Source organism: Cydia fagiglandana, chromosome 11, assembly GCF_963556715.1.
Source record: "Cydia fagiglandana chromosome 11, ilCydFagi1.1, whole genome shotgun sequence".
NCBI classification, from domain to species: domain Eukaryota; kingdom Metazoa; phylum Arthropoda; class Insecta; order Lepidoptera; family Tortricidae; genus Cydia; species Cydia fagiglandana.
In genome coordinates this window covers 19,159,603-19,173,957 of record NC_085942.1, presented here as the reverse complement: position 1 = coordinate 19,173,957, position 14,355 = coordinate 19,159,603, and the positions used below count along the sequence as shown (strand labels likewise).

Here is a 14,355-nt window from a genome sequence, read left to right as displayed (position 1 = left end):
GTACGTATTCGTACGTACATATCTTCTATTAGTACGATATACATATGATAATATCTACGCCCTACAGATGCTCCGTTGAATCATTGTAATGATTTGAAGTCAAGGTTCGTGAGCATCTGCCTTCTAAACGAAGCGACGGCCGTTCCAGTCTATAAATAATCGCCCGCGTGATTGGACGTTTCAAATCAATTATTGTTTTATTTGTCGAGTAGGTATTAACTTTTGAAATCCCGGGCAAGCGAGCTGGCCTATATACTGTGTATACTATAGTTAGATTTATGCAGTTTATGAACTTACGACAGCCCCTTGCAGCGATAATTTCTTAAAACAATAATAGATGGCGCTGAGGTTTCGATTATATGTGTGGTTAAATATGAAAATAAGAAGTTTTATATTTTCATTTTTTGATAAAGTTATTATTTTACTAAAAACACGTGTTCCGAAATGTTCATATTATAAGTTATCACCGTGTGATTAGGATTTAAAATTAAAGTTGAGTAGAAATCATACTAGATGTCGCTGCCAACTGCTCCAATTTATTTCTTGACAATCAAATGTCATTAGACCATCTCGCTCATCTTCCTTCACGCATCCCGCTCGCACAAACTAAAACAATTAAATTCATAATCACAAAAATTACATATGTGCATTCAACTCAAGTGTTGTTCTGTGAGTAAATATCAACAAGGCTCAAAAATGGTGTAAATTAGCGTATGCGTTATGGATCTTTCGATCTTTTAGCGCTCGAAGTGCTAAACAATAAGTCATCATAACAAGGTAACGAAGATGTTCTCGTAAAACAAAAGGCGTCCTTCACACATTAGTGAGGTTCATTTGTTTGAATTAGTTATCTGAACACGCCCCCGACCCGATAAAGAGGTGATTACTGATATCATGTAAGTACAGCACTCGGTTCCCCGCTCACGAATAACACAGGTGGTGGTCGCTTATAATACCTAACTTTCCGGACAGGGACTAACTAAGCTTACTAATTTAAGCTCAACATGGCTAATACCAAGATTGGACGTAAAAAGAATAAAGATGATAAATCAACAGGTAAGCGAATGAAGAAGACGATGAGACTTGAAGAGGTTGAGGAATTGAAGTTTTTATCCAATGAAGAAAGAATACAATATCTTGTTAAAAATGGTCACTTAATTAAAGACGAAATTTTTAATGATGTGGCGTTAAAGAAAAACAATTTGAAAAAGGAATCATTGGTCAGAAAACCTCGAGCTAAAAATGACAAACTCATATCAAAAACTGGAAAACTCAGAAATAGAAATAAGAATATGAAGTACATGGATTCTATTTTAATGAGTGAACTGCTTATTAAACAAGCTCCTAGAGCTAAGAAAAAAAACAATGGAGATAACAATAATGATAATGAGTTAAGTGACCAAAATAACAGTGACAGCTCAAAAAGTAAACCAAAAAAAAATTATAGGAATATTGAAACTACACAAAATAATAGTAACATAATTCAAGTTACTATTGGCACAGACGAGGCTATTGATTTAACGGAGACAGCGCAAATAAATGTCAAAAATGAAGCAAAGATAGTTAAGCAAAAGCAGAGAAATATGGTTGAAATTAGTATCGATACAAATAATCCTGTTACTTCACAAGGCCAAAATGAAAAGAAAGCTAACGGGAAAAGAAACAATTCTATCCTCGCAGAAAGACTGGAACAAATGAAGACAGTTAAACTTAGCAATGGAGTTTCATTTTCTATGGAATATTATCAGTGTGACCATTGCCAAACAAAGTTCAACACAAAATCTTCTCTGCAGAGACATATGTTGATGCATCTGAATTTACAACCATACACATGCCCGGAGTGCCCCAATAGACATTTCCGGCAGCGAGGAAACTGGAGGGCACACATTCGCCGGAGACACCCACAACTTTTCTTAAAAATTAAATATGAGTGCCTAGTTTGCCAAAAACCGTTCATCTCACTTGAAGACCTAAAGCGCCATAAAAAGGAGCATGTAAATGTGAAAAAGAAACAATTCACATGTGTGTTTTGTGAGAAAGTCTTTAAGGAGAAGTCACTTTTGGCAGACCATGAGAAACATCACATGTCACCAGGGCGATACAAATGCTCCATGTGCTCTATGAGCTATGACTCTCGTGTACTCTATTCTGACCATTTAAAAACGCATGCAAAAGTGGAGGATAAATTTCATTATTCTTGCCAATATTGTGGTAAATCCTATTTAAGGCCCAGTTCCATTGCAAGGCATATCCGAGTTAGCCATGGCGGCATGAGGATGCAGTGTCCAATTTGTAAAAAGTTGTTGAAAGGGCATCTAACTGAGCATATGAGAACACATGAAAATGAGAGACCGCATGAATGTGATGTGTGCGGGCAGAAATTCACTCAGTCGACCCAGCTCACGGTTCACAAGCGCTCCCATACTGGTGCTAGACCATATCCCTGCCGAATCTGTAAGCAACCTTTCTCACACTCTAACGCTCTAATGCTCCATATAAGACGGCATACTGGAGAAAAGCCATTCGCATGTGCTATGTGCCCGCAAACATTCTCTCAGCTACCACATATGAAGGCCCATATGCGCAGCATACATAGTAAATCTGAATTCTACAAATGTGCTAAGTGTAGCGCGTTCTTCAAGCTTAAGGCCCTGCTAGAAGCGCATGCAGAAGAATGCGGGGCTGTCGAGAGCCTTAAGAAACCTGAAAACAAAGACAGCACGCTGGTGTCAAAAATGAGGTTCCATCTCGCGCTACTTTTCACTATGATCGCCTCTAAAGAAAAGCTGAATGACCTAGGTGCGTATAAAATTATTTAAAAAAATTCGAATGCACAGTTTTTTAGTGTGAACATCGCTTCCTGTGTGTGCGCAAATAACAGGAATCCATTTTGAAAAAAAGAATCCCTTGCATTAGACATCAACGGGCTCATACCAATTACAAATACATTTCATTGATTTGAGTCACTTGAATAACACTGACAATAACAAATGCACTGTCATTTAGGCGGTTGCCCTAAATAGCGCTGTAATTGTTTTACAATGGGTTGACTATAGTTTGCATAATATAAACGTGTGTCGCTATGTGACGTATCGACGTATTTGTTTTAATGTCCTACCTAAGGTTAGAATACTACACCAATCGGTCGATCTATGTATATAGTATGTCTATAATCGTCGTATATTATTGTAGTTCGTCCTATAAGAAAGTCCTAGCATTGTATTTTGTTGAGAATTTCTCTAGAACGAAGTATAGGCCAAATTAAAATTAAATAATACCTATTTCGAACGACCGATTTTTGTGGTTCAAGTTTAGTTGGTAAGTATCATACTTCGTAGCCAAGCCAACAAACAAGATTGAGAAATATACCTACATTGAAAACACTACAAATTAATTACATTAATTACATGTATAAATTACATTGTAACGAATTTAACCCTTCAAATGCCCAGGACATCTAAACTTTCATTAAAAAAAGTTTTCCACAATTTTATATTTCACAATCTTGTTGCAATTCCAAATCATAAAAATAAACAGTTAATTAAACAACTGTACCGCTATTCGGAACCTAATAATAATATTGAGAATGGCAACCCTGTTGTCGGTCGTATTGTCCTTTTCTAGCATATACGTCCCTCTCTCTCCCACACTCCCACCACACAGCAGTTTGCTTTTTGGCGGTTGTCGCAAAAACAAATTTCCAACTCTATTGGCTTGCTGTTTTTCCATCTGGAAGGTCGTGAAGCTAAACTGCTGGTGAGTTTTTGAATTGTACCCCAGTTTAGCTGACTATATTGAAAAACAGTTTCTAACGGCTTTTGCCGTTCGAAATAAATAATTAAATTTAGTGTCCGTTAAACTATCTAGCAAATAAAAACGATTCGGAATAGTAATGTGTAAGTTTTCAAAGGCTGCCTGCGCGCACCGTGGCTATGCTAATGAAAATACTAAAACACATAATGGTAGAAAACACATCGAGCTGGTAAAGCGTGCACTTGTCACCATTAGAATTTAATTAATATTATACCTACATTAAGTCTCTTCAGAGTCTTATTACTTAATTACTTTAAATCTTTGTGTGTCTATAATAACTGTTGAAATTAGGTATAACACTTAAATGGTGATGTGTGGAGGCATACCCTTCAGTTTTCAAGTGATTTGTGTTTTCGAATACGAAAGGATCGGATAGTTAATACGTGTTACGTAGAACCTACGTATTAAGGTAGAAGCTTATAGACGTGTAGGGTTTATCTGTCCAAGTATCTATCAGCAACTTGTCGGTTTATCCCGTTCCGGGTTAAATATAATATTGCATTTTTGGTAATAAACTTGCTGATAAATAACGTGTACCCGCTTAGGAGTCGACGAAGCCCCGCTTCGCGGGGCTTCTATTTCCGCTCTGAGGGACACAAGGTAACGAACAAACCTACATCGCAAGAATTGCATTTATTTTTGTGGAAAGTGAGTACTTCGGCAGTACGTAAACTTAAGTCTGACTAGATAAAGAGATATATTAGCATGGCTCTGCGCAAGAATGACATGGAAATCCTTAAGTATCTCACTCCTTATCAATTTACATCTCTCCAACTAGATCTTAGATTTTGAAAAAAAAAAAAAAAAATGGTTAAAATGTAGGTAGATAGGTATCTCTTTAAATAAATAACAGGTACTAACAGCTTAAAAGAACTCTTGCATGTAGTTGCTATATGTGCTTGTATTATTTTGGATTTGAATAACTTGATTATTCATTCTATATGTAACTATAGGTACATACAAGACGGTTCTTTAAGCCTACCTACCTACCTACATAAATAGTACCTACACTTGTAAACGTTTTAAATAAAATCGGAAGCCTGTGACTTGAAAGGGCATTAACAATATGGGAATGTTTAGATTGATTCATTGACGAAGACGCATGGTTTGCTTCATAATTTCAAATTATATTCGCTAACTGTAGAGTTAAAGTTTAGTCATGGCAAATCTCGTCACCGTGAATGACACTTTCTAAAAGTGCCTATTAAAGTAAATCCTTTCCCCTTGTCGAGCGAAGAACTCGCAACTAAGGGAATATTACCCATAAACATAAACTTCATTTGAATGATATTCTTAAGCTATGTCTGTTATGGTTCCACCTGCGTAAGGTGTGCCTAAGAGAATCTTTTATTCAGTCACAAACTAACGTCAAGTTATTTGTGATGATACCAATATGTTGTGTACCTATTTAAGCCTGCGCAAGGCTGCCATGTTTCCACCTGCGTAAGGTGTGCCAAAGAATCTTTGATTCATTCACAAATTGATGTCAAGTTACTGATCATGATATTACAACCTATATAAGCCTGCGCAAGGCATGTCAGAAATTAAATGATATGGTCATAACACAGGCGAGCGAGTAGGCCACAATCATAAAAATATAACAAAGATGAATATGTAAATACCTCCTTTTGGACAAAGGACAAGTGAAAAGGGTTCTAACAAAATAATGTTCTGGGTAAAAATCAGTCGAAATAGGTTACGTTATTCGAGGTTTCATTTTTGTTTACCAATCTATTTTAAGGGTCCCGGACACCCTATTGGCTAAACTCAAAATTGGAATAATTAACATTTCTAAAATTATAATATAATAGATATGAAATAACCTAAGATTCCAGGCCTATCTCGACTCATTTTTATTTTAAAGATGAAAAAATCTTTGCACCCTAATATAAAATTGTGGTCTAGAGACGCTAAGCCTCATAACGTTGGTGGCATAGATAATACTAAGAGATTTAGTCACCTAAATTCGACCATAAGCCCAGACAGAATATTGATATTTAGAATAAGGTGTGGTCAATCCTCCAAGGTCCAGATAATCTGTGGACTCTAATTAAATCAGGCTCACTTAAGCTCACGACACAACATAGCTTACGGTTCAATTCTGAAATAAGCTATGTTTAATATCACTGATGGTGTGAAAATAAAATTACAAGAGCACAAACAGCCTGCTCAAGGTGTACAAAGGGTTCCGTTTAGCGGCCCTATGAATATCTAAAAACCTTTGAAGTCTATGCCTGCTATGACAGACTAGAAATTAATATAAATTATATTTGCCTCGAGAGCACTAGTCTTTCAGTTAACATTTTTACGAGTACCTACCTATGTAGGTACACGACATAACCAAGGTTAGGTACCTATTTAATTATTATATCCCTGACTGGCATGGTATAGGAAAATTGTCATGTGCTGCACAAGCATGTTGGAAATAAAAATGTACAAAACTGACCTAACGGGGCGTTTATGAATGATTTATTTTACACCCTTATGTCTGCCTTGTGAACCTTGAGGATTCGAACCACCTTGATCGTAAGTGCTCCTATGCACAGATTAAGTTTATTTTAAACTACCCATGCACTAATCTCAAAGGCACGTGCTTCTATGCACGGACCAAATATTGTTATCACTTAATTCACTTAACATTATTCGTCATAGTTTGATACTATACGTTTAACAAATGTACCCACCGTGGAATGTAATGTACCCAGTCATAAGGTTTTTAATAAACAGTGACTTAATGGTTTGCACGAACGATTCTAGTATAACTTCTGGGCGGTCACGTCTAGGGCATGACCCTCTAGTTCTCAATTTATACAAAATTATAGCATTGCGATACTGTTTGCTTTGCACAATGTGAAACAGCAGCAAGCCTTGCGAAAAGGCGAAGCTATTTTGAAAGGCGAGTACTTTTCAAAAATACATTGTAATATATATAAATATGTTTTTGTCGTGGAACAAGTACACCCAAACAAATGCAGTCATTTATATTATATTATAATATGTTGGCAAAACTCTGCAAAAGAGTTATATAGTCTGTCTGTACAGTGTAACTTGAAGGCATCAATGCACATGAATCTCTTGAAACATGGTGGATCAATTAATTTACACCCCGTCTGTGTCTTGCTCCTATTACCAAATCCACAAGTTAAGGACCTCAACCTATATATAGGTACCCTTCTTGCTCGAGACCTGTAAAAAATGTACACAATAATTTCATGCAGTCAAGTGTCGGAAAACTAGATCCACACACTTAGCGATATCGTGAATATATATCCAAGAACTCTGTATATTGCCTCCCAGGAGGCGGGATGTTATTAGACTAACCTATATAGTAGGTAGTAGGCCAGAGATATAGTATACAAAAGTACACTGGCCCAAATTAAGTAATATTATATTTCAGAATATAAAATAATTTACAATCTTGCTATTATTGAAATATAAACAAGTAACAATTATCCTTAGTTCATAAGGAGGATAAGTATACCTAAATATCTAATAGATTCGACAAAGTGTTGATTCTAGCATTGGATAAAATAGGTCCCTCTTAAAGGGCCTCTGCGCTGTGGCTTTGGGGCCACAGGCGCCCGGCAAATGGTCGGGAACCCCCTGGTTTCCCACAGCAAATAATGTAAAATCACGAAATAAGCACATAAATTTGTATTTCGGTTAAAAGCACCTATGCGATGAGCTAGGGTTTCGAATTAAGTATCTGATTCCTTATAATTTACACACTGAATAGAGAAAACTGAATATTCAGAATTAAGCAATGTCTATGAATAGTTTACAGAAATTAAGCCACTTTAGCGGTCAGAACCAATAAAGTTTTAAGGCTTATGTCTACCAGTAGGCACCAGATAAAGTAAACCACTAAGAAACTACTCTTACTACATATATACAAATTATTGAGTAAAATTAAGGTTATGATAGCTAAACATGAATTTAATTAGAATGACTCTGCAAATATTATTGATAAAGTTCTGTGGCAATTCTACACAAGAACACCACAAAGCGTCATAACTAGTGCCACAGCGCAGTGAACAATGAGTGTTGTGGCTTAAGCTCTCATAGTACCTAACCTTCACACTTTTAAGTAAGGTTTATTTATGTATTTACAGTGACTTGCGTTCTCGTTAGTAAAGCATATAAAAGGGTTAAATGCATTTTATAGCTATAACTATAACCTATAACCAAGTATATGGCTTACAGTCATTAAATAAATTTAGTGATTCCCTATGACATTTGAATAAGTACCTAATTTTATTAACTCTGTTTGTGGTGATAGTGATATAACGAATAATTAAAATATTCGTCTACCTAATCCCGAGGGATTCTGGAAATAAGAAAGGTCCTGTCCTTGTTATATTCCTGCAACTGCTTACTTTACTATTATAGATAATTATTATCAAATTTGATAAGAATTGCGACTTATAAATAAAAACTACTCTAGTACGTTATTATTTTTATCTTTTCATACTTGAATTACATTACTCCTTATAACAGATGTTGTATGCTCTTTGAAGAGTAGACTGACTTATCACATCTTCTTTTACCTAGTTTTCACATACCTACATTTAAGTAATTAAGTATAGCACCCTTGTGGTGACTCACTTATTCTTTTTGAACATTTATAAGTACATTAAGTACGTATACAAAATGTTAAGTTAGTATCATAATCATAATATAATGGAATATCAAATTGTATGCTTTACTAAATACCTCTCTCCTCACAGGTGTTAAAATAAAGGGTGTACTGCATAATTAATTAAACACTCATAATATAATAATATTACATATACATAATAAGTACATGTATAATCACATTGGCTTGGCGTCTTCCCACCACCAGGCGATAACAAACACGTCTCAATATTATTATTAGGTTCCGAATAGCGGTACAGTTGTTTAATGACAGCGTTTTACACAAAAATAAAACGCTAATTAAATAACTTACCCTATTCGGAACCTAAAGTTTTAATCCTGCCTGGTGTAATTTTGAGACAATGAGTTGGAAATTTGTTTTTGCGACAACCGCCAAAAAGCAAACTGCTGTGTGGTGGGAGTGTGGGAGAGAGAGGGACGTATATGCTAGAAAAGGACAATACGACCGACAACAGGGTTGCCATTCTCAATATTATTATTAGGTTCCGAATAGGGTAAGTTATTTAATTAGCGTTTTATTTTTGTGTAAAACGCTGTCATTAAATTTCATTGTTTTGTCTATGTTTTTGTTTGGCTTGCGTGTGTCGTTTTTTTATCGAACTATTCTCAATAACGTTTATTTTTTTTATTGATAGCAAATCATAAAATGTCATTTTATCAGGATTCAACGGACGGCGACATGGGTAATTGAGTTGAGTGAGTGATATCATTTCCCATTTAATACGGTGACGGTTGGTTATGGGAAATTGGTCTTTATTCTGGATGGAGGACGGTTTTAAATCGCTTTATGGGTACGGGTGATGGGTTGGACAGTAAAATGTTCAATAGGTCTAAAGGATAATATGAATATGACCATGTTTCAATTGCCTTATCTGTTGTAAATATTCTTCACTTACTTCTTGTAATAAGTTACAAGCTTACGCTTGAATTAAAAGCTTCATCATTTTCATTTTAATTGAAAATATGAAAGATTTCTTAATGAAAATTAATTTGATAAGCTAACCATTAAACGCCTATGACGATTAAATCGGTCAAGAGCGCCCTGACTGCTAACTGAGGATTAAGGTTTAAATTTCTCCTATAGTTAGCTTTTTATTGGTGTTTAAATGAAAATACTCCCCTACGACAAAGTAATTTTTTTGCAGGGTTTTATTTTATTACTTAAGTATAAAACATGTCAAAATAAGCAAATTGGGCTTGGGTTTTTCTCATCGTTCCACAAAAAACAAATAGCCGATTCTAATATAATATTTCGACCAGGTTTCAACAAGCGACTCATCGACGATATCCTCGTGGACTCAATCGAGGCCATGGGCTTAGCGCCCTGCAAAGACAAGAGTTTGCCTCCGTATTCGCGTCTGAAGATCAACGCGCTTATGCTGCTGCAAGGTATTTCTATAGTCGCACCAATAAAAGTCTGCAGCGGATTTGATAGCCCACGCAATGTAAGTGTTATTTGTACGTCACGTCATAATTTCATAGAAGTATGACGTTTAAAATTACACTTGCACTGCGTGGGCTATCAAAATCGCTGCAGACTTTTTACGGTCTGACTATATTTATTCATTACTTATTAAGCATCCAACTAAGTACATCCAGAGACACTCGGGCCGTGGGATAGAGGAGCGCGTGGGCTCCTTAAGGAGCTTGGTAAGAGGTTAAGGAAGTTTTGCCTTGGGACTCTCGCGCAGGCAGCTTTCTCGCGCAAAGGATTGCCATCGCTATACAGCGCGGGATTGCTGCCTGCGTGATGGGCACTTTGCCGAGGGGCCTAGGCTTTAAAGGTAGGTTTTAGGGATTTTTATGTTTTAGGCAGGTTTAGTTTTATATATTTTATTTTATAAGGTACTTAAGTACTAAGTTTGTATCCAAGTAAGTGGTGAAGATAGAAATGCTTTTACATACATCATAACTTATTACAAACATTACCACTTAGTTGAATGGTTGGCAATAGTCAACATCGTTTCTCCGGAAACTTCTTGAAACTGATTTATTTTTGTTTTATTTATTAAAGGTACCGTGCCTAAGCCACAGATGGCGCTGTTCGTCAAGGAGGAGAAAACTACGGAGGAAATATTGGAGTTGCTGACTGATGTTATGAATTAGTAAGGTTACGGTGCTTGTTGACTGTATTAGCGTAAGGACGCTAAGCAAGAAGAAATTCGTACATTGGGCCGCCTGTTCCTATCTCTATCGCACGCACAAAATTATATTGCTGTCCCGCCCATTATGCCGGCGGTCAATGCTACTGTGCGAGCGGGACAGCAATATAAGTATGCGAGTGCGATAGAAATAGGAACAGCTTAGACGGGTCAAGTCAATGAACGAAATTCTTCTTGCTCAGTGTCTTTACTTTAGAAGTTAGTGTCATTCTCGTACGACATGACGACGCTTATCATGAATAGTGACACAAAACAAAATGAAATGCCATTCGACTTTAAATCTTACCAGTAAAAGATAGAATATTAAATGCAATAGCATTTCATTTTTAGTTGTACCACTGTTCATGATAAGCAACTTGACTGAGAATATTACAAATTTGACAAATTCAATCATTAACAATGCCGCGGTATGTTTAGGTACCTTAAGAGAGTACTAAATTTTCAAAACTAACTGTTCTGTTTGCTAGTTATACTTAATTTAATTATGAGTGTAAATTAATTTAATAAGTGTAATAAAATTAACGAAGAGAATTACGTTGGGTCAAGGCGGCATTTGAAGTTTACTAATAAAATTAACCTCGATATAAGATCCCTGAATGATGTAAAAACAGAATGGCATTTTGTAGCTTACATTATTTGTTTTTTTATAGCCGAGTACACAAACGATAATTATAAAGTCGTAAATAATAGTAGAATTAAATGAAAATCAGAGATGCGAGCGCATTGTGCATCACATATAAATACCTATTTAATTTATATTATAATAAAGATACATTTTAAGACTAATCTTAGCTAGCGACAAGACCAAAGCTTAGTGGAAGATATTAGAGATATAGATATTTTAACTTATTGATATATAATTTATATAATAATAATTATTATGGTTGTATTGCATGCTAGAGTAACATAGCTAATTAAATAGTAAGGTAACGGTTTTATTAATATTGTAAACTTTGTTTTTATCGCACGCGCATAATTATATTGCTGTCCCACTCACACAGTGTCATTGACCGTCGGCATCATAGGCGGGACAACAATATAATCACGCGCGTGCGATAGAGATGAACAGTAAAGTACCAAATTCTTCGCGCTTAGCGTCCTTACTTTAAAATGACTGGTCGGTTATAATTTGTCCAATCAATCTGTCATTTTAGTATCTTGGATATAAAAAATAGAGCGTATTAAAATAACTTGCCATGTGACTACAAATTAAGTGATTAGTCCAAAGATGATCGTCTTGCATTTTAATTATTTATTGTAGTTTTAATATTTTCATTCCGACGTTTGAATGAATGTGCCATTGTTTGTTATTGGTAACTATTTTAATTAACTATTACAATATTGATATTTTGTTTTTATCTAATGAATAATTTTTTTTTAATGATGGTTGAATTTAAATTGTGTGAATTCTAAATAATGTTTTTAATTGTAATACACGCAATTAGTAGACGCTGATGTGATCTCAAAAATCAACGCAGTGTCTATGCTACACTTGGAACCAAATTAACAATTTCTTCATCACACTTGCTAGAAAAAGACCTTATTTCATGCAGGTGTACTGGACAAAGGCGTATATTGTTCCCGCGGGAGTTATGGATTGTGAAAACAAAAAGCTATAACTCACTAGGAAGTTATAACATTTATTTTATTATGTTACTGATTTATACGAATTAATAGGTATAAATGAGAGACCTTTTAAAATATTAACGTTTATATTTAAGTATTTTTGATTATGTTTTAAAATATATAATTTGATGAATTTAATAGCCGAGCCATTTATAATATTTTTACTTACACAATTTTCAAATGTGGCTGAATGGCAGATAGGTATAGTTTTTTTTTTATATATCCGAGACATTGTGCCTTCGATCACACTTCGATACCTAACCTGTCAAAATATGACAATATGGCGGACGAATCTTTGAAATGTCACCGTATTTAAGAATTATATTATTAGTCTTTTTTCGCAAGTGTGATTAAAAAGATTGTGTGTAACTCTGGGGTAAGAATATTGCAAACTCGAGTCTTTGATTCACTCCAGCCTGCGGATGTCGCGAATTAAGACCCTCGTTTTCAATATTTTACTAATCCCCGTCGTTGCACAATGTACTATATATATTATATTTTCTTAATATATTTGATTATATTAAGAAAATGGCCTATTATCGTATACTTGCTGTACAGTAATTGTAACTCGAATATGTGCACACAAAATTAATTGAGCTAGATAAAATAGAACCGTAGTTTCATATAAAAAGCAAATGGTGTCTAAATATAGGTACCTAACTTATTTCTATTGAATACATATGTAGGCGGGCCATATTATTTAAAATAGTACGATCTACTTTTATAACTTGATAATTATGTTTATGAATCTCGAGTTCTTTTGATTCTAAATATTCTTATAGAAGTCTAGTTTTCTGTTTTTCATTCTGCTACGATTTTTTACAGACTTTATATGAGGAAGACGCATTGTATTGCATTGTATTGTACCTATCTCTTGGAACATTTTGAGACACTTTTATCCTATCAAGATCGATTTTTTTTATTCCATAGACTAAAATAACATTTCCTAGTATGAACGTAAAATTTCATTTCATAGTATGAAATGTCATTTTAGTCTACGGAATAAAAAATAGGCTTTAGATATCTGTGTACAAATTTAAATAAAATCGCGCAGGTTTCATTTAGTAAATTCAATATTAAACCTATTAACTAAGATTTTTTCGCTAACAATAGTAAATCAGCACAAATATATATATTATAATAAATATGTAACCAAAACAAAACAAAAGATTAGTAAAAACGAACATTACGGTGTTCAATATAAGTGACTACTTATTGTATTTGTATGTGGATGTTAGAAAAAAAGACATCAACGTGCAACGACTGCAACTCAGCCTTCAATGAATGACCTTGTACTGAAATTCTTATTTTACTAGGTTAAAATTAACATAATAATTTACAGTAGCACGCTTGTCTTGTATGATACAGATCATCTTGAAATATTTAGGTAAGTAGTGTGTTTGTATTTACTTAAATACTATACTATACTTCTGGAATTTCTGGATCCAGCCAAAGGACAAATGCAAAATCTACCTAACTAAATTTATTTTACTTTATCAAATAAAATAACATTCACAAATAATTCAAAACAGCCAATAAAATCCATAGATATTATGTAAACCTAAAACTAATACGATGCATTAGGTTTATTGCCATTGTCTTTTGTCATGTAAACGACCGACGATGACTAAAATAAATATTATAGTTATGTTATAGGCACCACGTATATAACGCACGCAAGTTATTTGGGTGATACACAATTTTAGTTAACGCAATGTTCAAAGGTTACACTTAGGGTCAGTGTTTGTTTATTTACAAAACAAATATTTATTTGTTTATTTGAGTAACTGACCCGATGTACCAAAGAGTATAAAAGATAAGCTAAATTAAATATGTATTTCATTGTGTTTGTGCCGTTTTATTCTTCCCTTTTTAACAGGCGTATTTTAAGAGAAAATAATTAATTTTATAACAAACAAGAAACAAAAGTAAGACACTCGCCAATAACTTTATTTTGAATTGTAGAGGACGCCTTTCTAGGCATTAAGTCCTCCATTTGAATTAAGATAAGATCTTTATTTGCATATCAGTGGCCTATTTTATAAAGCTACAAGTTGCAATTTACAAGCGGAAGTCTCTTTCTAACCCTATGTGTTAG

The 14,355-nt window shown here is 34.5% G+C and overlaps 1 protein-coding gene across 3 annotated transcripts; it reads left to right on the top strand.

The window, feature by feature from the left end:
• Nucleotides 1-330: 330 nt before the first annotated feature.
• On the top strand, nt 331-14,104 carry LOC134669135 (zinc finger protein 37-like). Of its 3 annotated transcripts, XM_063526679.1 has the most exons (4): nt 332-896; nt 1,057-2,799; nt 9,730-9,858; nt 10,484-14,104. In XM_063526679.1, exons 2-4 carry the CDS (start codon nt 1,065-1,067, stop codon nt 10,573-10,575), a joined length of 1,956 nt encoding a protein of 651 aa, XP_063382749.1. In that variant the 5' UTR covers nt 332-896; nt 1,057-1,064; the 3' UTR covers nt 10,576-14,104. The 3 variants fall into 3 exon arrangements, with proteins under 3 accessions (XP_063382750.1, XP_063382749.1, XP_063382748.1); XM_063526680.1 differs by lacking the exon at nt 10,484-14,104 and adding an exon at nt 9,131-9,165 and having other exon boundaries at nt 331-2,799; nt 9,730-9,861; XM_063526678.1 differs by having other exon boundaries at nt 333-2,799.
• The last annotated feature ends 251 nt before the right edge of the window (nt 14,105-14,355 follow it).